This window comes from Choloepus didactylus, chromosome 4 (genome assembly GCF_015220235.1).
Source record: "Choloepus didactylus isolate mChoDid1 chromosome 4, mChoDid1.pri, whole genome shotgun sequence".
In the NCBI taxonomy this organism is placed as follows: Eukaryota; Metazoa; Chordata; class Mammalia; order Pilosa; family Megalonychidae; genus Choloepus; species Choloepus didactylus.
This window is the reverse complement of record NC_051310.1, coordinates 47,474,227-47,490,261: the sequence shown is the minus strand read 5'-3', so window position 1 is coordinate 47,490,261 and position 16,035 is coordinate 47,474,227. Positions and strand designations below refer to the sequence as shown.

General features: G+C 34.8%; 1 protein-coding gene across 6 annotated transcripts in view; it reads left to right on the top strand.

The window, feature by feature from the left end:
- Window positions 1-16,035, top strand: part of SYNE2 (spectrin repeat containing nuclear envelope protein 2) — a 346,465-nt gene that overhangs the window by 176,422 nt on the left and 154,008 nt on the right. For all 6 annotated transcript variants that reach the window (XM_037832561.1, XM_037832566.1, XM_037832565.1 and 3 more), the window contains exons 46-48: window positions 7,311-7,466; window positions 8,270-8,535; window positions 12,867-14,970. In XM_037832561.1, the coding sequence (XP_037688489.1) occupies window positions 7,311-7,466; window positions 8,270-8,535; window positions 12,867-14,970 (2,526 nt within the window). The remainder of the gene's footprint in view (window positions 1-7,310; window positions 7,467-8,269; window positions 8,536-12,866; window positions 14,971-16,035) is intronic.

Here is a 16,035-nt window from a genome sequence, read left to right as displayed (position 1 = left end):
TGAAATGGAAAAAGCACAAAGAGCCATCTCGTAAAGTATATTTAAAAGAATCTCCATGGCAGCCAGCATCTCACGATCCAGGGGGACAAACGGCAAAGGCTCAGCCATTCAGGTGTGAATTCACATAAGCTTTTCATGGAATACGTAATCCACAGGAATCAAGAGAACATGAACTTCTGTTGTCTTCCCAGAACAGAAATACATGGAGAATTAAAGAATCCAGTTAGGATATTGTAGAAATGTGTAAGACAAGTTTAAATGCCAAGAAAACATCTCTCTGGCCATGAGAAAACTCTTCTTATAAATCTCAAAGAGTGTTAGCTTTTGCTAAGAATATATTTCTCAAATGATTAAGGATTTGGTGGATGAGACTTAAGGTTTTATGTGTAAAAGAAACTTTCTTAAGTATTTGAAGAGCAATAGATAAGTAGAAGAGGAAAAATATCTGAGTGCCTTCTATGAGATAGGTTGTAACAGGGGGCACAGACCTATTGCATGATATTGTTAAAGGAGTTGTTTAACAACTTCTAAATTGACTTCTGTTCTGGCTTGCTAGTGCTGCCATTATGCAAAATACCAGAAATGGATTGGCTTTTTTAAGGGGGTTTATTTGGTTACAAACTTACAGTCCTAAAGCCATAAAAGTGTCCAACCTAAGGCATCAACAGGAGGATGCCTTCACTCAAGAAAGGCTGATGGTGTCCAGAACACCTCTGTCATTTGGGAAGGCACATGGCTGGCGTCCGCTGGTCCTTTGCTCCCGGGTTGTGTTTCAAAGTGGCTTTCTCCAAAATGTTTCTGGGCTTCTATCTTTGCTCCTGTATCTCAGCTCCTGTGAGTCCTTGCTTCTTTATCCCAGGGCTTTTCTGTCTAAATATCTGGAGGTCCTTCTTTAACTTCTCTGGGAAAACTCTGGGCTTCATCTCCAAACATCCTTCTATCTGCATCTCCAAGCACCTCCAAGCATCAGCCAGGGACCACTCTGGAGCTCTCTTAAGTAATCCAGTGAACTAATCAAGACCACCCTGAATGAGCGGGCTCTACACCTCCATGGAAATAATTCAATCGGAGGTTCTACCCTAATCAACAGAATAATCAGTCTGTCCTAACAAGATTGCATTAAAAATCATGGCTTTTCTGGCAGACATAATATATACAAACCAGCACAACTTCTCAGATCCATTTCTACTACAAATCCAAAAAACTCAGTAGAGGACATTGAAAACTACATAAATGTCATAGTCCCATGGTAAGAATTTTTAAAATTCATAAAGATTTTACTTCATCTTGAATGATGAATCATCTTGAATTATTGATAATTTATGGTACTTATTAAAATGATTTTTTCAGAACCAATAGAGGGACTTAAGTCCTCAAATAATTTTCACCAATCTGGATTACAGAAACTTAGTTTTAATTTTTTTGGCAATATTTTATTTTTCTACTCTTTTGTCATTTGAGTGATTTTCTGAATCTGCTTGTCTACTCTAATCTCGTCTACTCCAATCTTGTCTAATCTGCTTGTCTGCTTCTCTACTCTTAAGTATGGGCCATATTTATTCTGTATAACATTAAACTATGTAAGGTGAAGAGCAACCTTGAAGCTGAACAACAACTAGTAAAAGAGATCTTATATATGCAAATAAGACACAAGTATAATGGGACAAATGCTATAAGCCAGTGTAAATTACTTAAGCACAAGACCCAATATGATGAATACATAAAGCACATAAAAGCACAATTTACCAAATTATGAATCTGATTAATCTAAAGCCATTGTGGTAATGAAAATGAGTCCTTAATTCACTAACAAACATTTATTGACCTATTTTATGCCAGTCATTCTGCTAGAATGTGGGGAAACAGTTGTCACAGTTTAAAATCTAATACTAATTAAATATCAAATTAATATTTCACATGCTGTCTTAGAATATCTATAAGGAATTTGATCAGATTATTTAAGATAGTCTCCAAAAGAATTTTTAGGAAGTAAAAACATGTTTTTTATTTCTTTCTTTTATTTCAGAATTCTATTGAAAGTGTGATTGTTCTTTCTGAAAATTGCCATTATACCATATATATATTTAAGTCCATTGTTGAAAATTTCATTTTAGATGAAATTTAGGGAGGATTTTAGATCTGGACCTTCGGCTGACCTTTTTTGTAATATCAGAAATGTTAGGACAGATCTAGAGGCAAATGGCATTGCAAATTAGTCTGAAGTGTATGGGTGCTTATGATCCAGTGTCATACTGGATATTTTTGTAGATGTGTATTTCTAAGAGGTTTTAAGTGTGAATAGGCAGAACTGCTTTCCAGCATCCCCTTCCTGCATAAGTTAAGTAAAGCAACAAATTGGGATATGAGAAGTGAGGATGGCCTATGTCTTAAGATTTTAGGTGCCTGTTGGGGATTGAATCATGTCCCCCACAAAAGGCATGTTCAAATCGCAACCCCTGGTACTGTGGGTGTGGACCCATTTGAAGATGTTATTAGTTAAAGTGTGTCCAAACTGAATGAGTATCCAGTATGGCTGAAACCCTTATAAATAAGCAAAGAAATGTGGATATGGAAAAAGAGAAGCCACAGGGAACAGCCAGAAGCTAGAAGTCACTGGTACCCACAAGGGAAAGGAGAAGATGCTGCCATGTTCATTACCATGTAACAGAAAAACCAAAAACCAAGGATCACTGGCAGCCGGCCCCAGAATGCCATCCATAGTCTTTAAAGAGAAAGCATTGCCTTGCTGATGCCTTAGTTTTGGACTTCTAGCCTCAAAACCATGGACCAATAAATACAGTTGTTTAAGCCAACCCATTGTATGCTATTTATTTTAGCAGCCGGGAAACCAAACCAGTGCCCATAAATGGAAATAAATGATAAGGAGGACAAACAGAGAAACAAATATGTTCCAAATTTATTATTTTTCTAGATCTTATAAAGCAACATGACAGCTTTACAAGTATTGCATGATCTTTCTTGCGCCATCTTTCCCAAATGTCAACCAACATGACATAATTGCTTTAGAAAAACCTTTTGTCAGTAATTACATCTTTAATTTCCTTGTCATTGAGTATAATTTGTTAACATTTGAAGGGTTTTTTTGTTCTTTTCAAAATTTTTTGAGCATTTATAATTTGCATGTTTGAAAAGTTATCCATAGATAAGTCCTTGTAGTTAAGGACCTATGATTAGGCACAGAGGCAAAATGTACAAGGGTGGACAAGAAAATCTCTAATCCAGAGAAAGGACTAGGAAATTTCGTTTCCCAAGTATAGGTGGAGAGAAAAAGTCTCCCATGAGAAGTGAGAAACCCAAACCAATCTTGTATATCAAGCAAGTTTAGAGTCCAAATCTACACTACTTGCATTGTTGAGCAGTTACGAGACTAACAGAAAACTCAGTCTCTATTTATGTCATTGGGTACCTAAGAGAACTAGTACGAATCCACACAAAGGGGTCCTTTCTATCATTCAGGTCAAAGAGTTTCCTGTGGGGGGGGGGGGGATCTGATAAAGAAGAGTTAGCAACAACAACAAAAAATTATAATTGATACAAAGAAACACTCCACCACAAGGAAGAATCCTTATTAGAACAAACAAGAAGAGATAATACACTAATAAACTGAGATAATGCAGCAGTCTGCAAAAGATAATACAGTAACATGTTTACAGGATTAATTATATAAAAAATAATCAAAATTATAAGACAGAATAAAATACTCTAAGAAAAAAGGGAAGATTAAAAAAAGAACTGTATAGGACTTAAATAAATGAAAAACAGACATTTAAATTAAAATCCCTGTGGTGATTTTAACAACAGCTTTGACACAGCTTGAAGAGAATTAGTTCGCTAGAAAATATGACTGATAAAATTACCCAGAATACAACATAAAACTATGGAGATTTTTAGAGACCTAGGGGCTATACTGAGATGATCTAACACAATTTTGATAACAGTTCTAGGAGGACAGGATAGGGAAAATAGAAGAAAGGCAAAGTTGGAATTTTCCAGAATTGAGGGAAAATATGTTCAGTTTCAGGAAGTATAGTGTCTTGAGTAGGAAAAATACAAATAAAAATTTACCTAAATACATTGTGGTTAAAAAGTAAACCAAGGCCGTAAAGAGGAAACTCAAAGGCAACCAGAGAACAAAGACCAATTACTTATAAATAGCAATTATGTTGACAACAGATTTCTCAACTCTAAAGCCAGAAGGCAATGTAATAGCATGTTCAAAAGACTGAAAGAGTAATTGTCAACATAAACTTTTATATTCAGCTAAGCTGTCATTCAAGAATGAGGCAAAATACTTAAGACTTTCAGTCAGAGATTGGGTTTACCTATCTGAAAACACCCAGAAAAATAAATTACAGAAAAATCTGAATATGAAGAGAAAATTTTTAAAACTTTGCAGGAAAATAGAAAAGAATATTTTTGTGATATCAAGGTGTAGAAGACTTTCTTAAACATGTCCTAAAACCACAAGTCAAAATAGGAAAAGATTGATAAATATGACTGTATTAAAACTGTAAGCTCTTAGTCAACAAAAGACACTTCATAAAAGTTTCAAGACACTCTACTGGAGGATATTTGCAATGCATATAACTGTTAGAAGATGAGTATCCAGAATGTGAGAAAAATACCAAAAATACAAAGAGCCCAATTTAAAAAATGGGCAATGGGCAGGCAGAATCAGTATTCAGAAGAGAAAACTCATAAGGCCAATAAGAACATGAAGAAAATTCAACCTTACTAGAAGTCAGTAAAAGACAGTTAAAACAATAATGATATAAATTTCACATCCATTATATAGGCAGAAATTAAAGTTTCTTAGTACCAAATATCAGAGAGGATTACCGAAAGCACAAACTCTTTTACTATGCTGGTGAGAATAGAGTCTGTAATTCAGTTTGGAGAACAAATTGATAACTATCCATTGAGAATTTAAAGGAGCATATTGTGGGGCCAGTAATTTCAGTTCCAGAAAAGTATCTTAAAGAAACTCACATATGTGTGCTAGGAGACCTATACAAGGATATTTATGGCAGCATTATCTATAAAAGGAAAAGTTGAAACCAATGTGTTATTGTCCATAGTAGCTCAATGGACAAAGAAGTCATGCTTATCTGGTCAGTGGAATAGCATAGAGAGCTAAAATGACTGTCAAAGATTTATATCTGTCAGAATGGATAAACCGCAAAACAAACTGCTGAAAGGAAAAAACAAGTCATAAAATGATGCATAAATGATTCCAATTTTTATGAGATTTTAAGACATAAAACACAATATGAATATTTCTATATGTAGTAAACATATAAAAACATGTATCAACTGCAGAGTAGTGGTTAGTGTTAGGGAGGAAGAAATGAAAAGGAATGGGTTTGTGGCTTTATATATATTTTTTAATATGGAAAATTACATGACAAATCTATTTTATGGTTAATGAATATCTGTTATATTGTTTTTATTCTTTTATGTATGCTTGAAATACTTTACATTTTAAAATAAAATGTTTTAACTGAGCTTGCAAAATCAAAATAAAATATAGCAAAAGGTAATAAGTAAAGTATGACTCATTTAAAGAATCTTTCCAATAGCCAATCAGGTCCTTGAGTCTGAGTGTTCTAACCTGTCTGGCATGTGCAAAGGAATGTTACCTTTTAAATTTGAAATGTTCGTTTGAGAGATTCTGTTGGATTTTCTGCCAAGGAAGAAACATGGCCTTTGGGGTTGGTAGACAAATGGTGTTTTGGGATTTCAGGCTTTTGAGAAGACTTTCTCTGATCATTCAAGGCAGCCATGAATGTTGCTAGTGTTCTGAGTAAAAGTAGCCCTCAGGTCACTGGTTCATAAGGTAAGGCAGACCAAAGCTCAGAATTCCCTTAGTGGATGATTATTACTGAAGCCTTCCCTAGAATATAGTATCTGGGTCTTTAGCTCAGGCTCTCTTGTTCCACGGGTGGATTTGTGGGGGGTTCTCTAAGAAACAGGCCTCTCGTTTTCTCGGTAGCCATCAGGTACAAAGGAGGCAGGTGCTCAGCTCATAGCGCAGCGGTTCAATGACAAGCAAGCGTCCATTGGCTGATGTCGCTTGTGGTGTGGCACCGTCTCTACTGCCTCTCACTGCCCACCTGTATCATTCCCCTGATAGGCTGCCCTTGATGGAGATTTTAGCCATCATTCACATGAGTAAACTGTTGGAACTGGAGGAGGTTTGCAAAATCTGATCATTTCAGTCATTTGCAACCTTTTTGAAGAAGTGGCTTGTGCTAAGTGCAAACTGAGTGGTGCAAAATCATGAACACTGGACAGATGAATTTTCTTACCAGTTAGACTTGATGAAGTTCCAGGCAGTTACTTTCAATATATAATTTAAATAAACATTTAATTTTCAAATAGTTTTAGATTTACAGAGAAATTGCAAAGATAGTACTTATTCAGTTTCCTCTATTGTTAGCATCTTACATTACTATCCAGGCGGTATTTTTAACACAGCAATTTCTACCTTGTTTGGGGATGTGGACCCATTTTATTAACAGATTGGACACCTTGAAAGAGTTTACTGGCATGAAAAAGTAAAATGGCAAAAAAAAAAAAAAAAAAAAAAAAAAAGTTTTATCACTTATAAAGTGACCTGAAAATACAAACTAATACCTTATCAAAACAATGGAAATCTTTAAAACTTACTGGCAAGGTGCCTATGTATGTAAATGCTCAACAAATATCTGTTGAAAGAATGAATACATGAAAGCAGGTACCTCGTCTCTGTGTATCCTATAGAGAACCTCAAGTTTTTACATCTCTCAGAAAAGATCTTATTACTCCATAGATAACCTGCTGGAATTCTTACTGCTGATTGATTTAAGGCCTAATTAACTCTTAATATCATGAAACCTTGGTGTTTCCTCCATCCGTCCACTTATTATTTCAAATTTCTGAAAGGTTATCTTGAATGCCTCTTTGCCCTGCCCTGTGTATCATGGTAAATACTAAGGATACACTTTGGAATGTTTGCTTTTTCCTTATCTATGTTTTCTTTCTTTAAGACTCTCAATTATGCCTCAGTATATAACTGAGCAATGCTGGATCCTGTATTGTCTTGTCAAAAAAATGTGTCATTTTTTGCCATGCCAATATAATTATTAAATATTGTATGGAAAAAATAATCTGTGGTAATTCCCAAATATACTTTTTTAAAGTCTTTAATGCAAACTGTTAGAAGAAATTGGGATGTTTTCATCAAGAAAAATAAAAATTATTTATTTGGAAGGTAGATTATTCAACAATTAATCTTTTTATGTTTTCAGAATTCAGCTGTGGAAATGGTTTTGTCAAAACAGCTTTCTCTCGATGTTCAAGAAAGCATAAAAAATGCTGAAGATGAGCAGAAAGTCAATGAGCTGCAAAATCAACCTTTAGAATTAGATATTATGTTAAGAAATGAACAATTAAAGGAGATAGAGGTATGGAAACATGAAAAACAGACAACATGATTGCATCATTTATCCAGTAAAATACAGTATATTTTAATTACCAAACATTTGCTTGCACAGAGTGAAAAGTCTTCCTTAACCTTTGCCTGATGACCAATTTGGTAACCATATAATTATGTACTAATCAGTAAGTTGTATGAATCTTTCTGTTTAAAAAGTAGAAGAGTTTCATGAACATTAGTCTTCTTTCTTGTTCACAAAGTTCTTAAGAACTTACTTATTCAGTAACAAATTTGGACATTCTGACTTGTTATCATTCCTTTTCTTAGTCAAATGTATTCTTTTTTCCTGATTATCAACATTTGTTTTTACAGCTGAGTTTACATGGCTGTGTTTATGTATTTATGTACTTACACCTATGTAAATAAGTCTAAAATTCCACTACATGACCATGTTTTAAAAAATCAAACTATAAATGACTCCTATGGTTTTAACAAAATTTACGTAACAGTAAACATGCATCTAAAACAGGAAAGAGGGGTGATGTATATAAATAATAAATACAGATACTCTTACTTCAGATATTGTAGAACATTTTAACACAATAGGATAATCTAATTGTTATTAGATGATGGATCAGCGGTGAGTTTTAGCCTAGATTTAAATATGATTCTAGTGGAAAAAGCCTTTTAAATGTCAGGGCCTTAGTTTCTCTGTGCAAATTATAAAATATATGATAGAATGTATTATCAGAAGGAAGGAGGAAGGGAAAGAAAGAATGAATGAATGAGTGAGTGAATACATATTTAATGATTTTCTTGGCTTTTTTTAAGAAATTATATACCCAGTTTGAAGCAAAGAAAACAGCCATTGAGCCACTGAAACAAATTGAACATCTCAGCGAAACAGAAACAAGTCCCTTGGTTTCCCACAATATAAGATATTCAGTGCACCATTTGGACAGTCTGCTTCAGACACTTGTTACCTTGAAGAAAAATAAAGAAAGTCAATATTGCCTCCTTAAAGATTTTCAGGAACACCTCACTGCAGTCGAATTCTCAATGAAAGCCTTGTTGACAGAAAAGGAAAGTCTAAAAGTGTAAGTGCAGCAATTTAAGACTCGTTCTTTTTATTCGAGCACAGCCTCCACTACCCTGGACAGGCCTAGGGTTTTCAACATTTATACTGTGAAAAGAGATTATAATTTTAAAATTACAATATGGAAATTAATTCTATATGGAAACCATTTGGGGAAGCTCTGTTGGTTTCATGAAGAAAAATTGTTATTGAGTATGGTATACAACTAAATTTATTAAGCAATTAGTTCAAACCATAAATATCTGCAAAATAGGTTTAAAGTTCCATTGAATTCTGTATTCTTTTGGTCCAGAATTTCATATAAATTGCGGGGATGGGAGCAGAGAGAAACGTGCAATTGTTTAGTATCAAGATAATTGGTTTAAATAATTTGGTACGTATTGAATAATTTGACCCATAAGGTAATGATGTCTATTAGAATACATACGTTCCTTTTGGCTTTGAAAATGATGATAAATGGATTTAAAATTTTTTTTCTTTTACTAGAGTAATTGTAGTTTTATAGAAAACATCATGCAGCAAGTACAGAGTTCCCAAATACTCCCACTCACCCATCCCCAGTTTTCCCTATTATAAATATTTTCTATTAGTGCGGTAACTTTGTTACAATTGATGAAACAACATTATTATAATTATATTATTAACTATATTCCCATAGTTAATGCTAGGGTTCACTCTTTTCATTGTGTACATCTGTGAGTTTTAAAAATTTATTTTATTCTGGTAACATTTATACAAGCTAGTATTAATCATTTAACCACTTTCAAATATAAAATTCAGTGATGTATTCTCAGTGTATTTAATGTTGTGCTAATCTCACCAGCATCCCTTACCAAAACTTTTCCATCACCCCAAACGGAAATTCTATACTAATTAGGCGTTAATGCCTTATTCCCCACCCTCACCCTTGCCCCTGGTAACTTGTATTCTAATTTCTGATTTTGAATTTTCATATTATAATTGCTTCATATAAGTGGGATCACTCAACATTTGTCCTTTTGTGTCTGGCTTATTTCACTCAACATAATGACTTCAAGGGTCAACCATGTTGTTGCATGTACCAGAACTTCACTTCTTTTTATGGCCAAATAATATTCCATTGTATGGAGATAACATCTCCATACAGATGTCCATTCATCTGTTGATGGACACTTGGGTTGCTTACACATTTTGGCTATTGCAGATAATGCTATGATGAATATTGGCATACAAATATCCAGGCCCATGCTTTCAGTTCTTTTGGGTTTATCCTTAGGAGTGGAATTGCCAGGCCATATGGTAATTTTAACTTTCTGAAGGACTGCCAGACAGTTTTCCACAACAGCTGCACCACTTTACATTTCCACCAACAACATATAAGTGTTTTTATTTCTCCACATCCTCATCAACACTTGAGTTTTTAAAAATAGTAGTGATCCTAGGGGTTGTGAAGTGGGAGCTCATTGCAGTTTTAATTTGCATTTCTTTAATGGTTAGTGATACTGAGCAACTTTTCATATACTTATGAGCCATTTGGCGATTTTCTTTGGAGAAATGTCTGTTTGGATTCTTGACCCATTTTTTAATTGGGTTGTTTGACTTTTTGTTGATGAGTTGTAGGATTTCTTGATGTATTCTGGATGATAAACCCTTCTTTATGTTTTCTGTTGTTAAACCCTTAGATATATGGTTTCCAAATATTTTCTCCCATTCTATAGGTTGTCTTTCCACTTTCTTGATAATGTCCTTGAATGGACAAAAGTTTTGAATCTAGATTAAGTCCATTTCATGTATTTTTTAAATTTTGTTTCTTGTGCTTTCGGTGTAAAATCTAAAAATCCATTGTAATTACTGCTTTTTAGAATTTAGTTGCTTATTTGTAGTGTGACATTTTGATTCCCTTCTTTTCTTTTCTCTATATTTTTTAGTTATTTTCTTACTGGTTACCTTTGTAATTACAATTAACATCTTAAACTAGTAAAAACCTAGTTCGACTAGTACAAGTAGTACATAAACTCTCTACCCCTGTATGTATCTCTGTCCCTTCCCCTTTATGTTGTTAGTGTCTCAGATTACATCTTTATACATTGTATGTCCATTAACATAGATTTAAAATTCTGTTTTACACAATTTCCTGTTAAGTCATATGGGAGGGGTGGGGGGCAGTTACAAACTTAAAGTACAGTAATACAGGATTTTATATTTATCTATACCAGTGTTCTTTATTTCTTCATATGGCTTTGAGTTACTGTCTAGTGTCCTTTTATTTCAACCTGTAGGATTCCCTTTAACATTTCTTGTAGTACAGATCTTCAGGTAATTAACTCTTTCAGGTTTTGTTTATCTATAAATGTCCTGATTTCTCCTTCAGTTTCGAAAGATAATTTTGCCAGATATAGAATCATTGGTTGACAGTTTTTTTTTTTTCTTTTAAGATTTTGAATATGTCATCCACTGTCTTCTGGCCTCTAAGGTTGCTGATGAGAAATCTGATGTTAATCTTATTGGGAATCTTTTATATGTGACAAATCACTTCTCTCTGATTTCAAAATCCTCTTTGGATTTTGACATTTCGCTATACTGTTTCTTGTGTCGATCTCTTAGAATCTATTCTGCTTGAAGTTTGTTGAACTTCCTGATTGGTATATTCATGTCTTTCATCAGATTTGGGAAGATTTTGGCCACTATGTCTTCAAATACTTTCTCTGTTCCTTTCTCGTCCTTCTTAGACTCCAGTGATGCATATGTTGGTTCTCTCCATGGTGTCCCACAGGTCCTTCAGGCTCTGTTCATTTTCTTTCATTATTTTTTCATTCTGCTCCTCACACTGGATAACTTCAATTGTCTTGTCTTCAAGTTCTCTGATCCTTTCTTCTGCCTGTTCACATCTGCTATGGAATCTGTCTAATGAGTTTTTCATTTCAATTACTGTACTTTGCAGCTCCAAAATTTCTGTCTAGTTCCTTTTTTATAATTTTCATCTGTTTACTTTGTTCAGACAGCATTTTCCTAATTTCCTTTAGTTCTTTGTGTATGAATTCCCTTAGCTCATTGACTATATTTAAGGCAATTGATTTAAAGTCTTAGATTAATAGTTACAACTTGTGGGCTTCCTCGGGGATCCTCTTTTTCCTGTGACTGGGTCATGCTTTTCTGTTTCTTTGTGTGTGTTGTAATTTTTGTTGAGAACTGGACATTCTGAGTGTTGTGTTGTTATAACTCTGGAAATCTAGTTCTTCCACTCCTCTGGAATTGCGAGGTTTTTATTGTTGTTGAAGATGGTACTGTCATTTTTTTTTTCCAAAAATTTTTGCCCTAATTGAGGAATGGGAAGAGAAAAGCGAGAGAAAAAATGTTACTGCCTCTTTAAGATTCCTCTGCTGCTTTTGCCTGAGGAGAGTTGGAACAATGGCTGCCCTCAGAGCCCACGCCAGTGATCTGAAGCAGCTGATCTGAAGCAGCTAATCTGAAGCAGTGACCAGCAGTCAGACCACACACCCCCAGCTTTTGGAGGATTAGGCCCTTATAGCCCACAAGGCATCAGCAAGCTGCACTGGGAGCCCAGGCTACAGTCCCCACTGCACCTGCCATGTAGTTGAGAGATGGGGAAGGGCAGCTGCTGCACAGAGGGTGAAACACTCATCAATAACTACAGCAGTTTACCAGCTTCTTCCTCCAGCTCTTCCCTGGGTGCTGCACAGTGTTCCACTAGACTCCAGCATTTCAAAATAGTTGATTCAGACAGTTCTTATCTGCTCACTAGTTGTTTTGGTTGAGGAACTTATTCCTGGAGCTTCCTACTCTGCCATTTTCCCACAATCTTTTCCCCTGGAGATGTGGTCTTTATGTATAAACATTTCCCCATTATTAATTGTTTTTTTAATTTTATATTTATGCCTAAATGAGTTTCCTTTTAGTGGTAGCCTTTGAGGAAACAATTTTCATTCAAAAGATTAGTCTGATGATTACAGCATTTTAGTCTATATATCATTGTTGAAAGACTTGATAATAAATGGTTGGGATGTTGGTAATTTCTAGTCTTAGACTAACCTTTGTATAAGTACTTTGTAGTTTATAGGGTGTTTTAACATATGCTATACCTTCCTTCAGTCTTCCTTCCTTCCCTGTTGTTCTGTACTTTTATGATACTCGTTCTGTGGGTGAGTTTTCTACATTGTTTCACACTAATTGAGAGCCACAGTAAACAAGGTTCTTATTTTTATTTTAAGGACAGAGCACTCTTGTAGACAATTTAATCTTCCTTTCTGGAAACCAAAGCAGAATTAATTTCTTTTAATGACATCTAACCACATGTTAATAAATGTTAAGCTCCATTTTAATTTTTTTTTCCAGGGGACCGCTGGACAGTGCAACCCATCTAGATAAAATAAAAAACTTACTGGCATCAACAGAAAAAGAGAAAGCTTCTTTAAGCAAGCTGGAAATCGAATGGGAGAATTTGTCTAGCCATCTGACTGACATGGATAAGAAGTTGCTGGAAAGGAGGATTAGGCAACTTGAACATGGTTGGGAACAAGTAGAACAACTGGTTCAAAAGAAGTATTCTCAGCAAGTAGTGGAATACGATGAATTTAGGTCCCTCATGAATAAGGTCCAGGACATTGAGATTTCTCTGCAGCAACAGCAGCAAAGTCTGCAGTTAATGTTGAACTCTCCAGGAGAACAGGAAGGGAACCAAAGTGTGGTTTCCTTGGCCACTGACCTCCACGTTCTCAAGCATAGATTTTCAGTTTTAAAAGGGAGAGCTGAAATTCAGATGAAGAGGATTTGGGGGGAAAAAGAAAAGAAGACTCTGGAAGATGCAGTAAATAATTTGCAGAAGCAATTGGAAGCCCTAGAACCATTACAACTCGAGGTGGAAAATCAGATCAAGAAATGTGAACTAATATACAAGATCAAAGAGACTATTTTATGGGTCAAAACTCTGTTTGATGAACTCATTCCCACCATCTCCCTTCTCCCAGATGGCGTTCTTTCACAGATCAGAAAGTGCAAGGTGACACACGATGGCATTCTAGATAAGCACCAGTTTGTGCAATCTTTGGTTGAAGAAGTCAAAGATAATGTTCCTAATCTTGCAGCATATGAGACTGACGATTTAAATGACCTCCTACAGGATTTGCAGAATCAATACCAGATGTTAGTTTTAAAATCCACTCAAAGATCACAGGAATTAGAATATAAATCAGAAGAAAGGCACAATTTTTTGTCAACAGTAGGGAAGGTTCACCTTTCTCTTCAAGGAAATGAAACACTGATAATTCCCAAAATGGAAACAACCCCCTCAGAAGCTGAACTAGAACATCAGCATGTCACCTTGAAGGCATCTCAGAAGGACTTGCAAGAAATTGAAAGTATAATCTCAACACACCTTCAAGAACTGACAGACTTCTGTAAGGATCTAAATGTGTTTGAAAGATTATTTCTCGCCGATCAGTTGAAAAATCTTAAGACTAGAGCTAACAGAACACAAAGATTCATTCAGAATAAATGTGATGAAGTGGAGCACAAGATAAAACTTTACAGAGAATTCCATGAAAAAACATCTGTGCTTCAGAAGGAGGTTGACAGTATGCAGCACAACGAACTTCTACTAAATAAAGAAATAAATCCAGATGTTAAAGAGGAATTCTGTGAACTTAAAGACAGACTCAAGGTTATTCAATCCAGTATCTTACAAGTCTTGAAACTCAAAGAAGTATTTGATATTATAGGACTAAATTGGGATTGTTCCCAACTTGACCAATTACAAACCCAAGTATTCGAAAAAGAAAAGGAACTTGAAGAAAAAATTAAGCAGTGGGACACATTTGTGGAAGAACGTGACAAATATCAAGAATCACTAAATAAAGTAAGGGCTGTGGATTCACAGATTAAGGAAAGGGCTGAAGCAATGTTAAAAATGCCTAATATTTCACAAGAAAGCAGTCTGCTCAATGCTCACATTTTAAATCAGAGAATTGAAAAAGCCATGTGCTTGTATCATGAGGTGATAAAGAAATTAAGTGAAAATAAGGCCTTTGATGAATCATTCAAAGAGAAAGAAATACTACAAATAGAACTTTATGTAGAAGAAAATTGTAAGTTACAGAAGGTTCTCCAAAACATAGTACTAGAATTCCAACTGAAAGAAATGGATGAACAGGCTTTTCAGAACAAACTAAGAAATACCTTACATGTTTTAAATAAGATAAAATCTCAGTTACAGCAGCCTTTACTTACAAATTTGGAAATTAAACATATTCAGAATGAAAAGGATAATTGTGATATATTTCAAGAACAAGTTCAGGCAGAAATTTATACCATTAAAGCCCTAACTGTTACTCAGAAGCAAAAAGAAAAAGAAAACTCTTCTGAAGCTAGTGATATGGAAATGAAATTACGTGACATTGAAGATCTTCAAACGCAGCTTAACACAAGCATTGTTTGGCGCACAGTAAGTTTTTTTTTGTTTGTTTTTTTAAGCTAGGCAGTTAATGTATCTTTTTATTTCATGAATTTCTGTTTTATTCTGCTGGTTGATGTCTACACTTTTAAAGAAGTTACAAGTTCTTCAGGAAAATACATGCATTTAATGAGAAGAGCCATTTTAAAAACTTGCAATGAGCCAGTTAGAATAGTAATTTATTTTCACCCATTTTCCCATTAGATCCTAGAAATGTATTTTATAAAAATATATCCAAGTAAGAAAACAATCCCGACTCATTCTACATCTAAATACAGTGACTTTGGAAATAGGCAAGTCTGACACCATTTGTTCTATTTCCCACATATCTCCTATTGAACTCAAAACAAAGGTTTTTTAGAAATACTATGGTGTACGGGAAGAAGTATGACCTAGAGGAAAGTGTACCAAGCAATAGCTGCCATTTATTTAGAACTTATAATGTGTTAGGCCCTGTGCTAAACTCTTCCTATATAATCTTCACAGCAAGTCTGTGAGGTGGGTACTTTTATTACCTGCATTTTAAAATAAGGAAATTGAAGTTTAGAAAGAGCAATAATTTTCTCAGGGCCTTGTAACAGTAACAGGACCAGGATTCGAATTGAGGTCTATGTGATTCTAGAGCAAACATTGACAAACTACAGCCCGCAGGCCAAATTGGTTGATACCTTTGTAAATAAAGTTTTATTGGAATACAGTCACCCCATTCATTTACATACTGTCTGGCTGCTTTCCAGCTACAACAGCAGCACTGAGTAGTTCCAATAGAAACCAGATGGCCTGCACAATCTAAAATATTTACTATCTGACTTTTTACAGAAAGTTTGCCAAGCCGTGTTGTACAGCAACTCGAACATACTCCCTCCTCTTTCTGATTATAGTTCTTCTGATAATAGGGTCCATATCTGAAGGTCCAGGTTTAACAGAGTGCTTTACCCTGTCACATTAAATTTATAAAATGGGGAAATTACTCCCTCTCTCTAATTATAAGAGTTATTAGGCAATCTATTTGAAATATTTTGATAGGTATAAAATGTCATAGAAATGTAAAGTCAT